At 40.6% G+C, this 15,540-nt stretch overlaps 1 protein-coding gene across 4 annotated transcripts in view; it reads left to right on the top strand.

Annotated features, from left to right (window-relative positions):
• DOCK10 (dedicator of cytokinesis 10) overlaps window positions 1–15,540 on the top strand; it is a 293,838-nt gene that overhangs the window by 49,790 nt on the left and 228,508 nt on the right. For 3 of the 4 annotated variants that reach the window (XM_084847134.1, XM_084847133.1, XM_084847130.1), the window contains exon 1: window positions 5,713–5,993. The exons of the other annotated variant lie outside the window; for it this stretch is intronic. In XM_084847134.1, the coding sequence (XP_084703260.1) occupies window positions 5,832–5,993 (162 nt within the window). In that variant the 5' untranslated portion in view covers window positions 5,713–5,831. Of the gene's footprint in view, window positions 1–5,712; window positions 5,994–15,540 lie in introns of those variants that run through there. 4 annotated transcript variants of the gene reach the window in all.

Genomic DNA, 15,540 nt, shown 5'->3' with positions numbered 1-15,540 from the left:
AGACATTCTGGTTTCATCCACTTTCAACTTGTCCCCTTGCGTTCACAGAACTTTATTTGCATTTGTGACTTACACAGTTGCATCATGTCTTTCAAAGGTGAGGAATGTCCCTACAGTGTTGAACTGATTGTGCATGGGGTAGAACTGGACCTCATGTTAGCAATTGCCCAAGTTCATTACATTTTATAAAATTAGTCATTGACTACTATTCCCATTCAATTTGTCCAGTTATCTGACAGTTGCTCTGGCAGCCTGATATGAAACAAGTTTACTCAGAGGTATAAGGACATAAGAAGAGCTATGCTGGATCAGAAAAAAGGCCTGTCTAGTCCAGCACTGCCCCACAGTGGCCAACAAGATGCCTATGGGAAGCCCAGAAGTAGGACATGAACCCAGTAGTAGTGTGAGGCCTGCTCATGTTCCACAGAAACTGGTTTTGGGAAACTGTTTTTCAGAGGCATAATGCCTCTGATACTGGAGATAATATATATCATGACTAGTAGCCATTGATAGCCTTATCTCCATGAATTTGTCAAATCCCCCTTTAAAGCCATCCAAGTTGGTGGCCATCACTACATCTTATGGTGGTGAATTCCATAGTTTAATGATGTGCTGTGTGAATAAGTACTTCCTTTTATCTGTCCTGAATCCCCCACCAATCAGCTTCATTGGATGACCCCAGATTGTAGGATGATGAGAGAGGGAGAGAAACATCTCCCTCTCCATTTTATCCACACCATGCATAATTTTTACATCTCTATCATGTCCGTCATTAACTCACCATTTTTTTTTTATCGAAAAAGTCCCAAATGCTCTGCTCCTTTCTCATAGAGGAGTTGCTCCAGCCCCTTGATCATATTGGTTGCCCTTTTTTCCATCCTTTCCAGCTCTACAATTTCCTGCTATGTCCCACTCTGTTTAATGGGACTTACTTCCCTGTAAGCATGTTTAAAATTGTAGCCTAAGTTGAATGTATATCTGTAAAACTAGAAACATGTCAGTTGAATGAACTGAGTATCTCTAAATTCCGATTTGTTACAAAATAAATTCTGTAAATAATCAGAAAGCACATTCTCATCAAAAGAAGCAAATACTCATCAAAAGAAGTTGCATTACAGCAAAAAGAAGCACTGAAAGCAAGATATTTGCTAAGAAACAGGTTTGAAAGAGCACCCCAGGATCAGTTTATAAACCTAATTTCTGTCCCTTCATGGATGGTGAAGGAGTTGTGCTGCCTTCAAATTAAGCTTTTCCATTCCTATAGACATAAAAAACACAGACTGTGCAAGGTGCTCTTTATATGTTCTGTTGTTCCCCCTTCTGTCCTCCTGCTTATCTATGAGCAGCTCCAACATGGCTAGGAGAATGTTTAAGGGTACAAACCTATGCATGTGTAGACAGAAAAAAGTCCTACAATGTGATTGAGCCTGTCCCAAGATTTTGGTCATGGAGGGAGCAATCCTATCTGGATCGATGGTCGCCTCCGAGCCTGGGGGCAACCACCTATCCAGTGCAGGGTGGGAGGAGTGGTGAGGAGAGGATCTCCTCTTTACTCCCCCTGCCCGGTTTTTGCGGCTAGACAACGGATTTCATCTGTCTAGCTGCGGGACCTCGGAACACAGGAAGTGGCGGACAGACGACACATAGGATGTGTCGTACCGGCATTTCTGACCTCCCTGCCCCTGGGAATGTCCCATTTTTACCGCTCTGTGCTGCTCTTACGAGCATGGGGCTAATCCACAAAGCCTATGAGGCGGCACGGGAGGGGGTGGGGGTCAGTTCTCTGGGAACCAATCTTGGAGCATGGGCTTTGAGGTCAGTTCCTGGAAACTAACCTATCCTATGGCATTCTAGCCACTGACTAGCGACCATAGGATTGCGCCCTTAAATGTTCTCACAGCCACATGAGAGCTGCTCACAGATAAATGAGGTCCTACATAGTTGGGAGAAAGAGTATTTAAGAAGTTTTCAGATCACAAATTGGTAGCTTGTACAGGATTGTGAAATTCCCAATACCTTGTCATAGGACAAGTTAGCTAACAGTGTCCTATCCATGTATTGGACACCTTACATAAAATGTGGCACCAAAACAATTCACCTTGATGTGAAGAGATACAAAATTGTACATCTGTACCTTTGAAGTGGTCACTTCGTACCATATCTGTTACATTCCTTCAGTGTATGTGATCCAGTTAGACAAGAAAGCAATTAAGAATGTAACACATTTTAATAAATATTATTTCTCCAAGAAAAGTGGTTTAAAGGAAGTCAGGAAGGCGATATTGATTTGTCTGTGATGAATATTCAGTAAAGAAGATTAAGTAATATATGCACTGGTTTTAGTAAATTACATTACATCTACCACTTTTCAACAGGGTTCTCAAAGGGCTTCACAGCATCAATAAAATACAAAAATATGACAACCCCTGTTGTCTTATTTTAAAAAAACAAAATAAGAGTGCAATCCTATGCAGGTTTAGACAGAAAAAGTTCTACAACTCCTAGCATTCCCCAGCTGGCTGGCTGGGGAATGCTGGGACTTGTAGGATTTTTTTTCTGTCTAAACTTGCATAGGATTGCACCCTTAAGTCAGTTTGCACATACAGCCACTGTCCATTTCTGCAATGCAGTTGAACTACAGTTGCCTTGGCTTGAAGCACAAAAGTCCTACTCTTTGGCTTTGATCCATACTTCAGTTTCAAGTAAGTTTGTCTTTCTACTTTGGGGTAACTTTTGTTCTGTTATCCTCTGAAGAAGTGAAAATATGTCGCTTCCTAGGCACATCTCGAGGAGCACTTTTCTCCCTAACTCTCCTTATGGAAGTGTTTAAAGAGCATGGGCCTGATCCAGTACTGTTCAGTTCTACTGGAATTTTCCTCCCCTAGTTTAAGAGTTGGAAAATAATAATCTGGTACACTTGCATGGCAAAATTGAACCTTGTTGCCACAGAAACCAAACTTCGTAAAATCCTCTTTATTCATGCACTCCAGTATGCATAAAGTAAGATCAGCACCTGTCATGCAAAGAGATAGTAATATTACTCAAGACCGTACAGCAGTCACTATAAGAACACAGCACAGAAACCATGCCGGAAGTTAGCCAGACCCAAATTGTTGCTATTATGATTGGCATGGTAATCTCTGGTGATCTGTGATTAGCTGCCAAGTATATGGCAAAAGCAGCAGCCTTATCCTAATGTGCGCATAGGACACTAATGAAAATACACATGATGCAGACAAGGGGCAGCGAAATTTCTCATTTGAAATCAAAATTACACAGCTGTGCCACAGTGTTGCTGGGACTGCATTTGAAGAAATGAAACCACTAAGCATAAAAATCATGCCAACGACTTCTCTAGTACATATTTACCTGTAGACAAGAACATGGTACAAAAGTGTGAGTTACCTTGTCAGATAACTGGAAAGAAGGGAAATGTTGCCAAAAAGGGTGCTGAAAAAGACCCTCAAGAGAGACTGATGCAGTGCCTGCCAGTGACGCTACTGTGTCTGATATACATCAGAATGAAAGAGGGGGGATCCAAGCAAACACTACTTTAAGGGCGCAATCCTACAGGCAGTGGTTAGACAGCCATAGGATAGGTCGGTTCCCTGAGAACTAACCTTCACCCCCTCTTGCACTGCCATGTAGGCAGTGCAGAACGGCCCCGTGCTCTGCACTCAGAAGAGGAGGACGGAGAAGCAAAAACAGGGCATTCCTGGGGGCGTGCCAGGGCAGGGAAGTCAGAAATCCAGTACGACACATCCAACGTGTTGTTCAGCCACCGCTTCCCACACTCCAACTTGCCCTGGCTAGACAGCCAAAAATGGCTGTCTAGCCGCAAATGCAGAGTGGCTGAAGCGTGGAGGTGGCCGCCTATCCTGGCAGGATTGCTCCCTAAATCTGTGTCTAGCAGCTACATCTTTTTTTATTTTTTTTTATTCTAGAGTAAGCAAGGGGAGCACGGTGTGGATCTTAAAAAACAAACAAACCTATTTCCCACCCTAGGGTCCCAGCCTGGATTGGGTCCCCTGCACCTATTTAGAGTAAAAATAAAATGTAGCTGCTTGACCAGCCTGGTGCCCTCCTGATGTTTTGGACTTCAACTTCCATCAGCCCCAGCCAGCATAGTCAATGGTCAGGAATGCTGGGAGTCGTAGTCCAAAACATCTGGAGGTTGGGAAAAGTTTTGCTAGACACAGATTTAAAGTAATGTCTGTTTTGGCAGAGAGAGAGAGAGAGAGAGAATAGATCTAAGTACTGCAGTCAGTTTAGTCTTGATGCAAGGAAAGAAAAACATTTGGCAGTGAGCAGCATGCTTTTAAAGAACTGATTTCATCGCCTTGGTAAATATTTTCATTAAAATGCTGCCATATTGTGACAGATTACTGCGCAATTAAAGCCTAATCAACCCCTGTGTAAAATGGTTCCAGGGAACAGCCTTAGCACCATTCTCTTTCTCGACAATTGATTTCACAAAACAGCCGTTCCAAGGATTACATCAACAGGAATTACAGGCTTGCTCAAGTCCCCATGAAAGTCAATGGCAAAGCTCCCATTGCCTCCAAAAACAGCAGGCCCCTTTGTAAGTTCGTAGATATAAAAAAAATCTTTTTTTTTTTAAAGTAAAGGCAGACGCGTCTGCAGATACAACAAATACTATAGTAAGAAAAATATTGGTTTAAGAGAACGCTACTGCTTTTGAAAACATCTATTTGCAACAATCGTGGCTCTTTTCATTTGTGGGGGGGGGGAGGGAACAGTTCAGTGCCAACTGCCTCAGAAGTGCTCTTACCTCACACAACTATACCATTAAGATCTTGATATTTATCCAAACTGGGTCACATGATTTCTAAGCACCTCATCAGCTGCTTTCTGAATGACTTCTCTACCAGGAGTTAGAATGCTAGGCTGTTAACTGCTAACTGCTAGTCCTCTCTGCCACCCCCTCTTTCTTGGCCTTAATTATTATCAGTGCAACATTTACAAATGCTTCCCAGTTGGTTACTTTGTTCTTTGAGTGGGGAGAGGGGATCTGTGCTTAATTCCTAAGGAGGGAGCCTTCCTTTGAGAGATTTACCACACACACAAACTGCCTCTGCCAGTGTTAAAAAAAATGCCGTAGTCTGCAGAACTACTGCATGTGTGGGATCACACTCACATAAAAAACTATTGAAAAGCATTTCAGCACTAAACAGTAGTGCTTCTCAGTAAGCCAGTGATATTTGGCTATGAGCAATGCAATTTATTTTGCACTTCTTCTGCCCATTACGTTTTAATGCTTCAACATGCTAGCTACATTTTAGAAAATCAAAGATGTTCTCCCCCAGTGAAGTCTGTCCCTCACATCCCTCAGAAAAACAGAAACTAATTTTTGATGCAGAAGTATTTTTTTTTCGTTTTGTTTTACTTATTACTGCTAATTCTCCTTATGGCTCATTGCTGTTTTTCTCCTGTTAACAGGCATTTAAACAACAGGCCTTGCCAGGTTTTATTAAACAGCTGGTCTGTACTGCTCAGTTTTGTGAATCTGGGATCAGGAGGAGGATTATTGCAAAAGGCAAGGAAAATTATTCTCCTGTGTTTTATAGAAACAGTCACAGCAAAGAAAAGGGACTGTAATGCTGTGTGTTGGTAGTTTCAGTGGATCAAATCTTTCCTAGATCTGCATCCAAGCTATTTGGTTGTGATCAGATGATTGCAGCTCAAGGAAATGATTGGAGAGAGCTGGCTAGCTGCAGCTGCACTGTAGGCTGTTTTCAGGGACAAGGAGCCACTGTTTTTCAAACATAGCATAAACATAGAAGTTATTTTGTAGGCTTCAGGATGCAGCTATGGGCTGTGCTGCCAGCATTGTTCTGCTTCAAGCCTTTCGTTCAGTGGTACAGAGGAACTGTGCACATATTTGTAGACGACGGCAAGAGGAATTGTCACACGAAATCCTGCCTCTGGACAGTGATGATGAAATGAGCAGACCCAGAACTCTCATCATTATGGTATAGTATGCTTTCGTCAAACAGGCACAGTTGAAAGGGGGACTAGGATGGATGCATTGTGATTTCTTGGCTTTCAAGAGAGAGGGAGACAGATAAATAGCATTTGCTAATATGCTTGAAACTGTAAAGCCCTCCAATTGAAATTCTGTCTGTTACCTAACAGTGCCTAATTTTCACTTCCCTCTGCAGCTGAAACTAGGGGAGGCTTGTATGAAATACAGAACGTGGTATTTTGCTATCTGATTTGTTTCTGCATTCTGTTCTTAGCGCTGAGATGCAACATTTACTCCAACCATGATACTCTGTATCTTTGTACTTTGAATTCTAAAGTATAGCCAGTGTGTATATAGTGCGTCTCTGATCCTCCTGCAAAACTTCTGCCTTGGTTGTAGGTTGTATAGACACAGGCAAGGTGTTTTTCTATTACATTCCCTTAGTTCAGTGCAACCAGTTGTTGCAACAACAAGCCATTCATTGCATCCTTTAAATTAAAGAAAGAAAGAAAGCTTTTCTTTAGCCTGCTAGTAGGCTTCACAGCATTAGGCATCTGAATTAGGAATGATTTACTAGATTGCAAATTAATATTAAGAAATCTGTCTATTCTTATTTTATTTTGAAAAGAGTCCTGGTGACATGAGCTTCAATATCTACCTCTATTCTAAACCTGTTTGTGCCAGGATTTTTTTTTTTAAAAGCAGCACGTTTAAGAGTAAGCATGAGTATGATCAAATGAGGTATTCTCTTTCTGTTCCCACTTATACCAGCTTAATTACTAGACCACATTTTTCTGATCTGGGTATAAAATAAGAACAGTCTGGATTATCTGGTTCTCAGCATTTTAGCCCCAGTTACCATGACCACAGCACAGTGTCTTCAAATGCACTAACACATTGCATGAGCTATCATAAGGTCTCAAGGTGGTGGGTACTGCGTTGCCTAATGTTGTTAATATTGCGCAGTCCTGCATGTTATGCTTCATTACACACACAGGTAAAGTGTATCACTGAAAATATTCTCGGTTCCTCTTGCACACTAGCAAAGGGTCTCTCTGTCGTTCAGAGACAACTGAGATAGCTGGAATCTAAAAAGGAGGGAAAGTATGTATATTCCCAGAGTCATATCCTATGAAATGTCCACTTATTCTTGAGTACCATCATATTCTACCCCTCTTGTAGAGATGTGCAAAGTGCTTCGGCTTTCACCTGTCCTCTGCCACTACAAACAGCTGACAGAGAACATTGTGGGGCAAATGTGGACTGTGATGTGTGGCTGGCTCCTACTTTCAGCAAAGGATATTTTAGATAGTCAAGTTAACCAACTGTCCAGAGACCACCATTAGCATCACTGCAGCACCTTAGGAAGGACTCTTGGCTCTTTGAGAACTACACTGCCTTTCCCCCCAAGTTTTCAAACATCACCTATTTTTAATGAGAATGTGTGTGTGTGTGTGTGTTTTTAATTAATTTGTGATGGTTACATTTATACTAGCCTTCAGTGACAATTCCCAGGCTGAGTAAACATCTGAAGAAGTGGACAGTGTCCATGAAAGCTTATGCCAGAATGTATTCATCTTTAAGGTGCTACAAAGCTCGTTGTTATAATAAATAATACAAATACAAGTCATAATAAACACAAAGACTCCAAATACAAATACACACATCCTGTTGAGGTAGATCTGACATACAGATAAATCAGTACCAAGCCTAGTTTCTCATGGCATAATTTGGTCTTTGGTCAGGGTCCAGAGATATGTGAACACTCAAAGGCAAATGTGGAGTTTGTGGGGCCCCATTCATTTTAATAGAGAAAGCCTAATTGCATGTGTATAGCAGTGTACAGATGGATTCTCTCTTCATTATTTTCAGTTGAGAAATTACTATTAAAGTGAAAGCTACATATGCATAATGGAACAATTGGTTACTTGCTTGGGACAAAACATAGAAATTCAAATGCATTTAAAATCACTGAAATGTCTGTGCAACAATGATTGCCAGGTTCTCTCCCCCTCCCCACTCAATAGAGGACTCTTGGATCATGGAGCTGTATAAAGGGACAGGAGCATTCCCAATACTGAGGTAATCCTATATGCCATTGACATCAGTAGGATCTATATGTAATTGCATGGCCTCATATCTGCACTTGATGGATCACCATTCATTGTTGTTACCAGCTCAGTGAGTTTCTTCATCTTTCCATGTAGGGTTCTAATCCCATATGGAACGATATAAAGAGAAATCTGGTAAATTCATCTTTCCCTTTAGAATAGAGGAGATTTACAAAGGAACCTGATACAAGTTTGCCTAGCTTGCCTTGATTTGTTTCTTCTAGAAAATAGGGTACATGTAACACACTTGAGTGTGTTAAAGCTCTGACCAGTCAAGATTTGTTTTGTTCAGCAAATACATCTAAACATCTCTCTTTGTGAATCCTATTGGGGTTTGAGTTTGGATGACTTCATGAAGTCCCCTGTGTTATCAGAGGCTACTTGTGTGACTTGGGGGGAAATTTTCTTGTTCCTGCATTAGACTCTGTGAGGATAAGAATCTTATAACAGAATCAGAAAAAGATCAGTAGTTGCATGGGTAGAACTTTCAAGCAGCCATCTAAATAGCTGAGCCTTATTAAAATGATAGAACTCTTGTAAGACTGATTATTATTTGTTAGATTTGTATCCTATTATTCATTCAAGTATCTCAAGGTGGCTATTTAGGCATATCACTTGGCCTGTGATGTAGGTTAGTCTGAGAGACAGTGGGCTGGAACTAGAGTAAGTTATAGTGCAATCCTATATATGTCTACTCAGAAGTAAGCACCATTGAGTTCACTGGGACTTACTCCCAAGTAGGTGTACATAGGATTGCACCCGTAGTCACACTTCAGACCCACTGAAATAAATGGGACAAGTTAGTCATGACTAACATAAATGACACTGATTTCAGTGGGACTAAAGCATGACTAGGTTACCCAACCCAGTGATTTGCAGTAAAGTTTGAAGCTGAGTGGGAACTTGTGTTTCCCATTGCCAAAAAATATTTTTGAATATATTTTTATTTATTTTATTTTTATAAATGAAATAAACAATACAAAAATTACCAACAACCTAATCAATACTTCAATTTCCCAACAGTACAATATTCTGATGAGGATACCACAGTAACAAAGAGAGAAGAAAAAAGAGGAAAAAAATGGAAAAGGGAGGAGGAAAGGAAGTGAAGAAAAAAAATCCCTCCCCATCCCACCCCCTCTCCCTCTCCCTCCCCCTTAAAGAATTGAGTTTAAACCCCAACACTCCCTGGCCTCCGATGCCATTCTATTTTAAAAACTTTATCTATAACCTTAACAATCTTACAGTTTAATAAACAACCTTACATTTCTATATTATATCATCAATCTTATATCAAAGAAACAGGTCTACAATTCATTCCCAAAAGCCTATAGTGGTGTGTGTGTGTGTGTGTATGTGTGTGTGTGTGTGTGTGTGTGTGTGTATATATATATATATATATATATAAAAATAAAACTTAATATAAACCTTCAACCATCAGTAATATATTTTATACTAGATATATTATCTATTTTAAAATAAAAAAATATAAAGAAAAGCAAGAAAAAAAAGATGAAAGAGAGTAAACCAATATAAATATAATCATTTATCTTCTGAATTAGCCTGGATCATGTAGACTAAACACAATAGCTGACATGTTAACAAAGCTTGTTTAAAGATTCCAGTTCATGGGGTTGTAACAGAATTCTCATGCATTTTTATGTTAAGCCATGCCTCCGCAATTTCATGATTTAGAAACTTCTTCATCTGACCTTCAGACACAATACAAAGTGTAGCAGGATATTTTAAGTAATATTGTAGGTTCATTTGTTTTGCCATATTTTTTTATTTGATAAATTGCCTTCTTTTATTCGCCACCTCTTTGATGTAGTCTGGAAATAACGTAACTTTATCTTATTTCCAGAAAAGGCTTCCAGCCTCCCTTGCCAAAGGCAGGATATAATTCTTTGTGGAGACTTTTGCAAATTGAGCTATGATTGTGTAATCAGTCCCTTTAGCATTTGGCACCTGAGATGCCTGCTCGATATCAAGTAAATAATCAGATGGAATAGGGAGTATCTCATGCAAAAGTTTATTCACAAAAATAGACAATTTTACATCATTAGGCAGATTTTTAATCCCAATAATACATACATTGGATCTTTTTGTGGAGGCCTCCAGTTGAGAGATTCTATCAGAGATATTTTTAAAACAAATTTGTGTCGTAGTTTCATTTCCTGCCACTTGGTTTTCAAGCTCATTAATTTTCATCTCCGTTTTTTGCCATGATGCATTAATTAAATCTACAGCTCCTTGGAGGCGGTGATGGAATTTTTGATTAAATCCAACCTTTTGACTTGTTCCATAAATTACGAAGATAAAGTCTTTATCAGCATAAATAATTCCCCTATATCTTCTGTTTTCGACACTTTTGACACAGAGGATGCAGGGGGAGTAGATGCCAGCTCCCTTCTTCTCGTCGGTGCAGACATGTTTCTCTCAAACAGATCGTACAGATCCTCAGATGTTCTCAAATATTGTTAACGTTTCTTAAATCATCCCTCAGAGGTTGTTGATATTTCTTAAAGCATATATTATGGAACATGTCAGCCCTGTTTTCTCCTATAAAATAGGAGTCTCAGTACAGCTTTTGCATTGGTACAGCTCTGGGAAGATAATCCTGGAATCCAGTCCCCCTCCCCATCTCATGGGAGTTACTTTTCTCAAAAATGTTGTCCAGAGCATGCCTTGTCCCCCCTTTCCATTCCAGGGGGAGATGAAAAGGTTTTTCAACCTTTTAAAAAGCTGTTTGAGAAAGCTCCCATGGAGATTCGTGGGAACCTGCCAGAGTGACATCAGTCCCAGCCGACCCATTGCCAAAATTAATACTGTAGGCCTTGGCATGTTTTATAGCAGGCTTGCCCAATGTTGTGCCCAGCATGTTTTGAAATACAACTCTGATTATCCCTGGCTGGCTGTGGCTGATGGGAGTTATAGTCCAAAACGTGGGGGGCACCAAGTAGGGGAAGGCTGTTTTATAGTGCTAAGAGTCAAAGGGTGTCTTTACATGAGCGATTTATTGCACCCTTATGATTGGTCACTTATGGAAGTTTGTGGGTCCTTTACACGACGTCATCAACCTTGTCATCCTCCAGGACGTCTCCCTCACATTTCCCCCTTCATCCCACTTTCCAGAAGGTTGGAGATAAGCTTGTAATAAAAGTTAATGGTGCCATACCAGCAGTGTGTAATGCCAGTGTAGTGCTATGAACTTCCCAAGGAAGGGCTTTCCTCGATTCAAACTGCATGTCTGCCAAGTAAATGCTTGAGCAAACTGCCTCCCTGCAATGAAGGGAGACAGATCTGATTCCCCACCGCACCAAGCTCAGAATCAACACCCTGTGTTGATTCAGACCACCCCATTAAGTTCAATGGGGCATACTCCCAAGTAAATGTGCCTAGGATTACAGACTTACAGCACAATCTTATGTCTACTCAGAAGTAACTCGTAGCTTTCCTGGGGGCTGCAAGGAAACTGTACAACACAAAGTTAAGTGATGAAAGCAAGAGTCCCCATCCCGCTCCTTTGCACACGTGCCAGGGAGGGTGGCATGCACTCTCTTGATTCAAACCATGTGTCTGCCATGTAAAGGACTCCATCCTAATCCCACAAAGAAACCAAAAGCAGAAAGCCCCGATAAGGATGTTGGTTTTTTACTTAATGTAGAGATACCTAGAGTCTTATTCTGCAATTTGGTTGCTTTCAAGTGTAGTAAAAGTTTTGTTGCTTGATAATATTTATTAATTATTAAAGTTGATGTATTTATTGATTTTATAATGCATCCTTCACTAAGACGTTCCAGGTAGATGTACCTAGTACAATAACACAATGATCTCCTAGAACAAATTCTCATCAATCTGCCAGATGCGAATGCCACTTTGTGATCTCTCTAATATATCCTAGTCACAATGCATGTGATTTAGTATAGGATCCTTAATATTGTGCACTAATAGGTCAAGGCGATCATGAGCAGTTGGGTCAGCTGTACAGGTTCTGTGTGTCCTGCCTTTCATCACTGAGGGGATATTATGTTTCTAACACATTTGGCCTTTCTTCTACAAATCAGTTATGTGATAATAGGAAACAAGACTGGCATTGGTAAAAGTCTGTAGTATAAGTACACTGGTCTAAAATGAATGGATGCCTAGAGTACTTAAAAGCCACTGTACATCCCAGTCTTTTGTGTTGTTCTGAAGTATGGGCTACCCAAAAGAAGCACTTGAGAGGAGTAAAGGAATATTGTTGCTAGATCACATAAAGAATGGGTTAGGCTGAAGTTTGCCATGTCAAAAGAGTGCTTTGGCTATCGGGCAGAGTAGAAATGTAATAAATGGAAAAACCACACATTAGCATAGGGCGACTCTTTGTAAAACATTTTTCAGTAACAGATAACACCAGGCGTCTGTTTGGATAACACAGTGATGGACAAGAAAATGATGGATATAGTCTGTACCTGACAATGGAAAAGATTAAAACTGAACCAAAACTACTTACCATTTTTTGCAGATATTTTTGATAGTGTCAGAATCATCACATTACATACAGCATCGTGACATCACCCATTCATTATATCATCCCTGCTTGTCTGGGATTACCCATGTAGCTAATCCAGGAGCAGGAAGACACTATCTGTGTGTGTGAGAGAGAGACGCATGCACACACAGAGAGAATGGTGCCAAAGCAGCAGCAGCTGGGAAAACAACTGTGCTGAACAGGATAGAGAAAAAGGTGAATATTTCACAAATCTACGTAACTGGTGGAGAAAAAAAATCTATGAGTGCAGAAATTGCCAGGTTTGAACTAAAAAACAAGACTGGCAGATATTCAGTGCATCCTAGGGAAGACACATGAAAATGGTAGTAGGGAAGTAGTAGGGAAGATGAAATATAGGAGAGAAGAAGTAGGAGAATTTGGAGGGGGAAAACAAAAGAAAGACCATGCTTTCCTACCTAGGTATCAGCTGAAACAGCCAGTCAGCCTAAATAAAAATCCAAAAAACTGCCTTTGGTCTAAATTCAAAGCTCTTATAAACTGTTCACCCTGTAAACAGACTTCGTATAGTTTAAATGAATGCAGGGAGACCAAATTTACTGTTAAATTATTCTTAACAAATAACTTCAGAATGCTGCACTGCTTATATTTGCCTAGCACCTAACTTACTTCAGATAAGCTCGATTTGTTAATGAGCGTATATTTATTAATTGGTAGGCGGCAGTATTGCAACCGAAACTCTCGCCACGACCTGAGTTCAATCCCAGGGGAAGCTGGTTTTCAGGTAGCCGGCTCAGGTTGACTCAGCCCTCCATCTTTCCGAGGTCGGTAAAATGAGTACCCACTTGCTGGGGGAAAGGTAGTTAGGACTGGGGAAGGCAACGGCAAACCACCCCGCTATAGTCTGCCAGGAAAACGCCGAGGAAAAATGGCATCCCTCTAGGGGTCAGTAATGACTCGGTGCTTGCACAGGAGGAACCTTTCTTTCCAACTCAGTACAGTTAAACTGGATAGGTCTAAAACACATACTTAGAAGCAGTGTCCAAGACTCTGGCTAGTTGTGCAAATATCTGGGAGCAAATAAGCACTTCAGGAGAGGCACTGATTGAGAAACAGTCCAACAATGAAAACGGAACTAGATGAGCAAGCCATTCAACTAAAAGATAATGCCAGAATAGAGCGCTACTTGGAGGAACTAGAGGGCAATAAAACAGGAAGATCAAGAGGCAGAGGCAGTATAAGAGAAATGAAGAGCTCTGTGAAGAAGCAGCCAAACATAAAATGCTCTAATTAAATTGGTACACTGCTGTTGAAAAGATACTTTATTACTTTGCTTTCTAACCACTGTCTCACACTGGTCTGTCTTGATACCTCATTTCTAATTTCCTTTTTATTATTAGTCTGAAAATTCTCTTCTCTTCCTACTACCACCCCCAATCCCATCAGAAAAATCATGAGCTATTTTTATTGTGTGTTGCTTGGATTTAATTTTTGTGAACTGCCCAGAGAGCTTTGGCTATTGGGCGGTATAGAAATAAATAAATAAATAAATAAATTGTTCGGAGGAATTTGAGAACCCAATTTGCCTTGCCTCGAGAGTTAACATTTAACCAGTCCTGTCAGAAACCTGAATGTCTTCCTGATGTTCCTGGCTCAGATGCTATAGCTGTTCTTCACATCAAGCAACCAGCACTCATCACGTTTTCTTCTGATCTATGTTATGGCTCATGCATAAATGTGGAGTAAACACCACTGACATCACCCCTGCAGCTTGGAGTTTGAGTTGTTGCAGCTGGCCTCTGTGCTCTGAAACCTGGCAGACTCTGTCACTGAAACTGTGCAATTCAGCTTGCAAATCTGAACCCCACCAAATGGCTTTTAGGCCTGTGGAAATTCTGTGCCTACTAAAGCCCCAACAGGAGGAAGAGGAAAACTGATTGAATGAAAGGTCATAGATTAGTACTTTTATTTACATATGAAATTGCCTTCTACTGTGTCTGAGCATGGATCATCTAGACCAATATTATCTACTTTAGCCAGTGGACTGTAACTTCCATCATTGCCAACTAGCATGACCAGTGGCCATGGATAATGGGAGTTGCAGTCCAACACATCTGGACAGCACCAGGTTGGGGAAGGCCAATCTACTCTAACTGGCAGTGCCCCCCCCCAGGTTCTCAGGCAAAGGTCTTTCCCATTACCAATTACCTGATCTTTTGAACTGGCAAGACCAAGCTTTGAACCTGGGACCATCTGCATGCAAAGCTTGTGCTCTGCCCACGATCTATAGCCAGTGTATTAAAGTGGTTAGAGTGTTGGACTAGGACTTGGGAGATCTGGGTTCTAGTCCCACTCAGCCATGAAGTTCACTGGGTGACTTTTGGCCAGTCACTGACGCTCAGCCTAGCCTACCTCACAGAGTTGTTGTGAGGATAAAAATAGAGAGGAGGAGGACCATGTACATCCTTGGGTTCCTTGCAAGGAGAACAAAGGTGGGTTATAAATGTAATAAATAATAATAAAGAAATAACCAGCCACATTTGGATAATGGAGTGATTAAAAAAATTGAAAAGGCTGTCAAGATTTTATGTCTTGACAGATACCTTAACATACAACTGATGTTATTGATCACAAATATTTGGATTCTTAAGTTTCATTGTGCATAAAATTTGCATCCACTTTTGCAGGTGGGTCAGAGGTCCCAATCCATATACTGTGTACTGGGCCCAGAAAATCTTGTTGGAGTTTCTGATGCCATGAATACTTTATTATTCTTTCTCACTTTATAACTTTAGGTGAAAAAAGCGAATGCTTGGAAAATAGCATCAGTAACTCGTCTCTCAAATTGTTCAGTTCTCATTAAGTTCAGTATTTGCCAGACAATGCATGAATCCCCAATTTTGATTTCCATGTATCGATCCCTGCTGGTTATAGGATTGCCAACTAGCCAG

The sequence above is a fragment of the Heloderma suspectum genome, chromosome 3 (genome assembly GCF_057233095.1).
Source record: "Heloderma suspectum isolate Gila_16-S chromosome 3, 16-S_ref, whole genome shotgun sequence".
Classification (NCBI taxonomy): domain Eukaryota; kingdom Metazoa; phylum Chordata; class Lepidosauria; order Squamata; family Helodermatidae; genus Heloderma; species Heloderma suspectum.
This window is presented reverse-complemented; position numbering and strand designations above follow the sequence as displayed.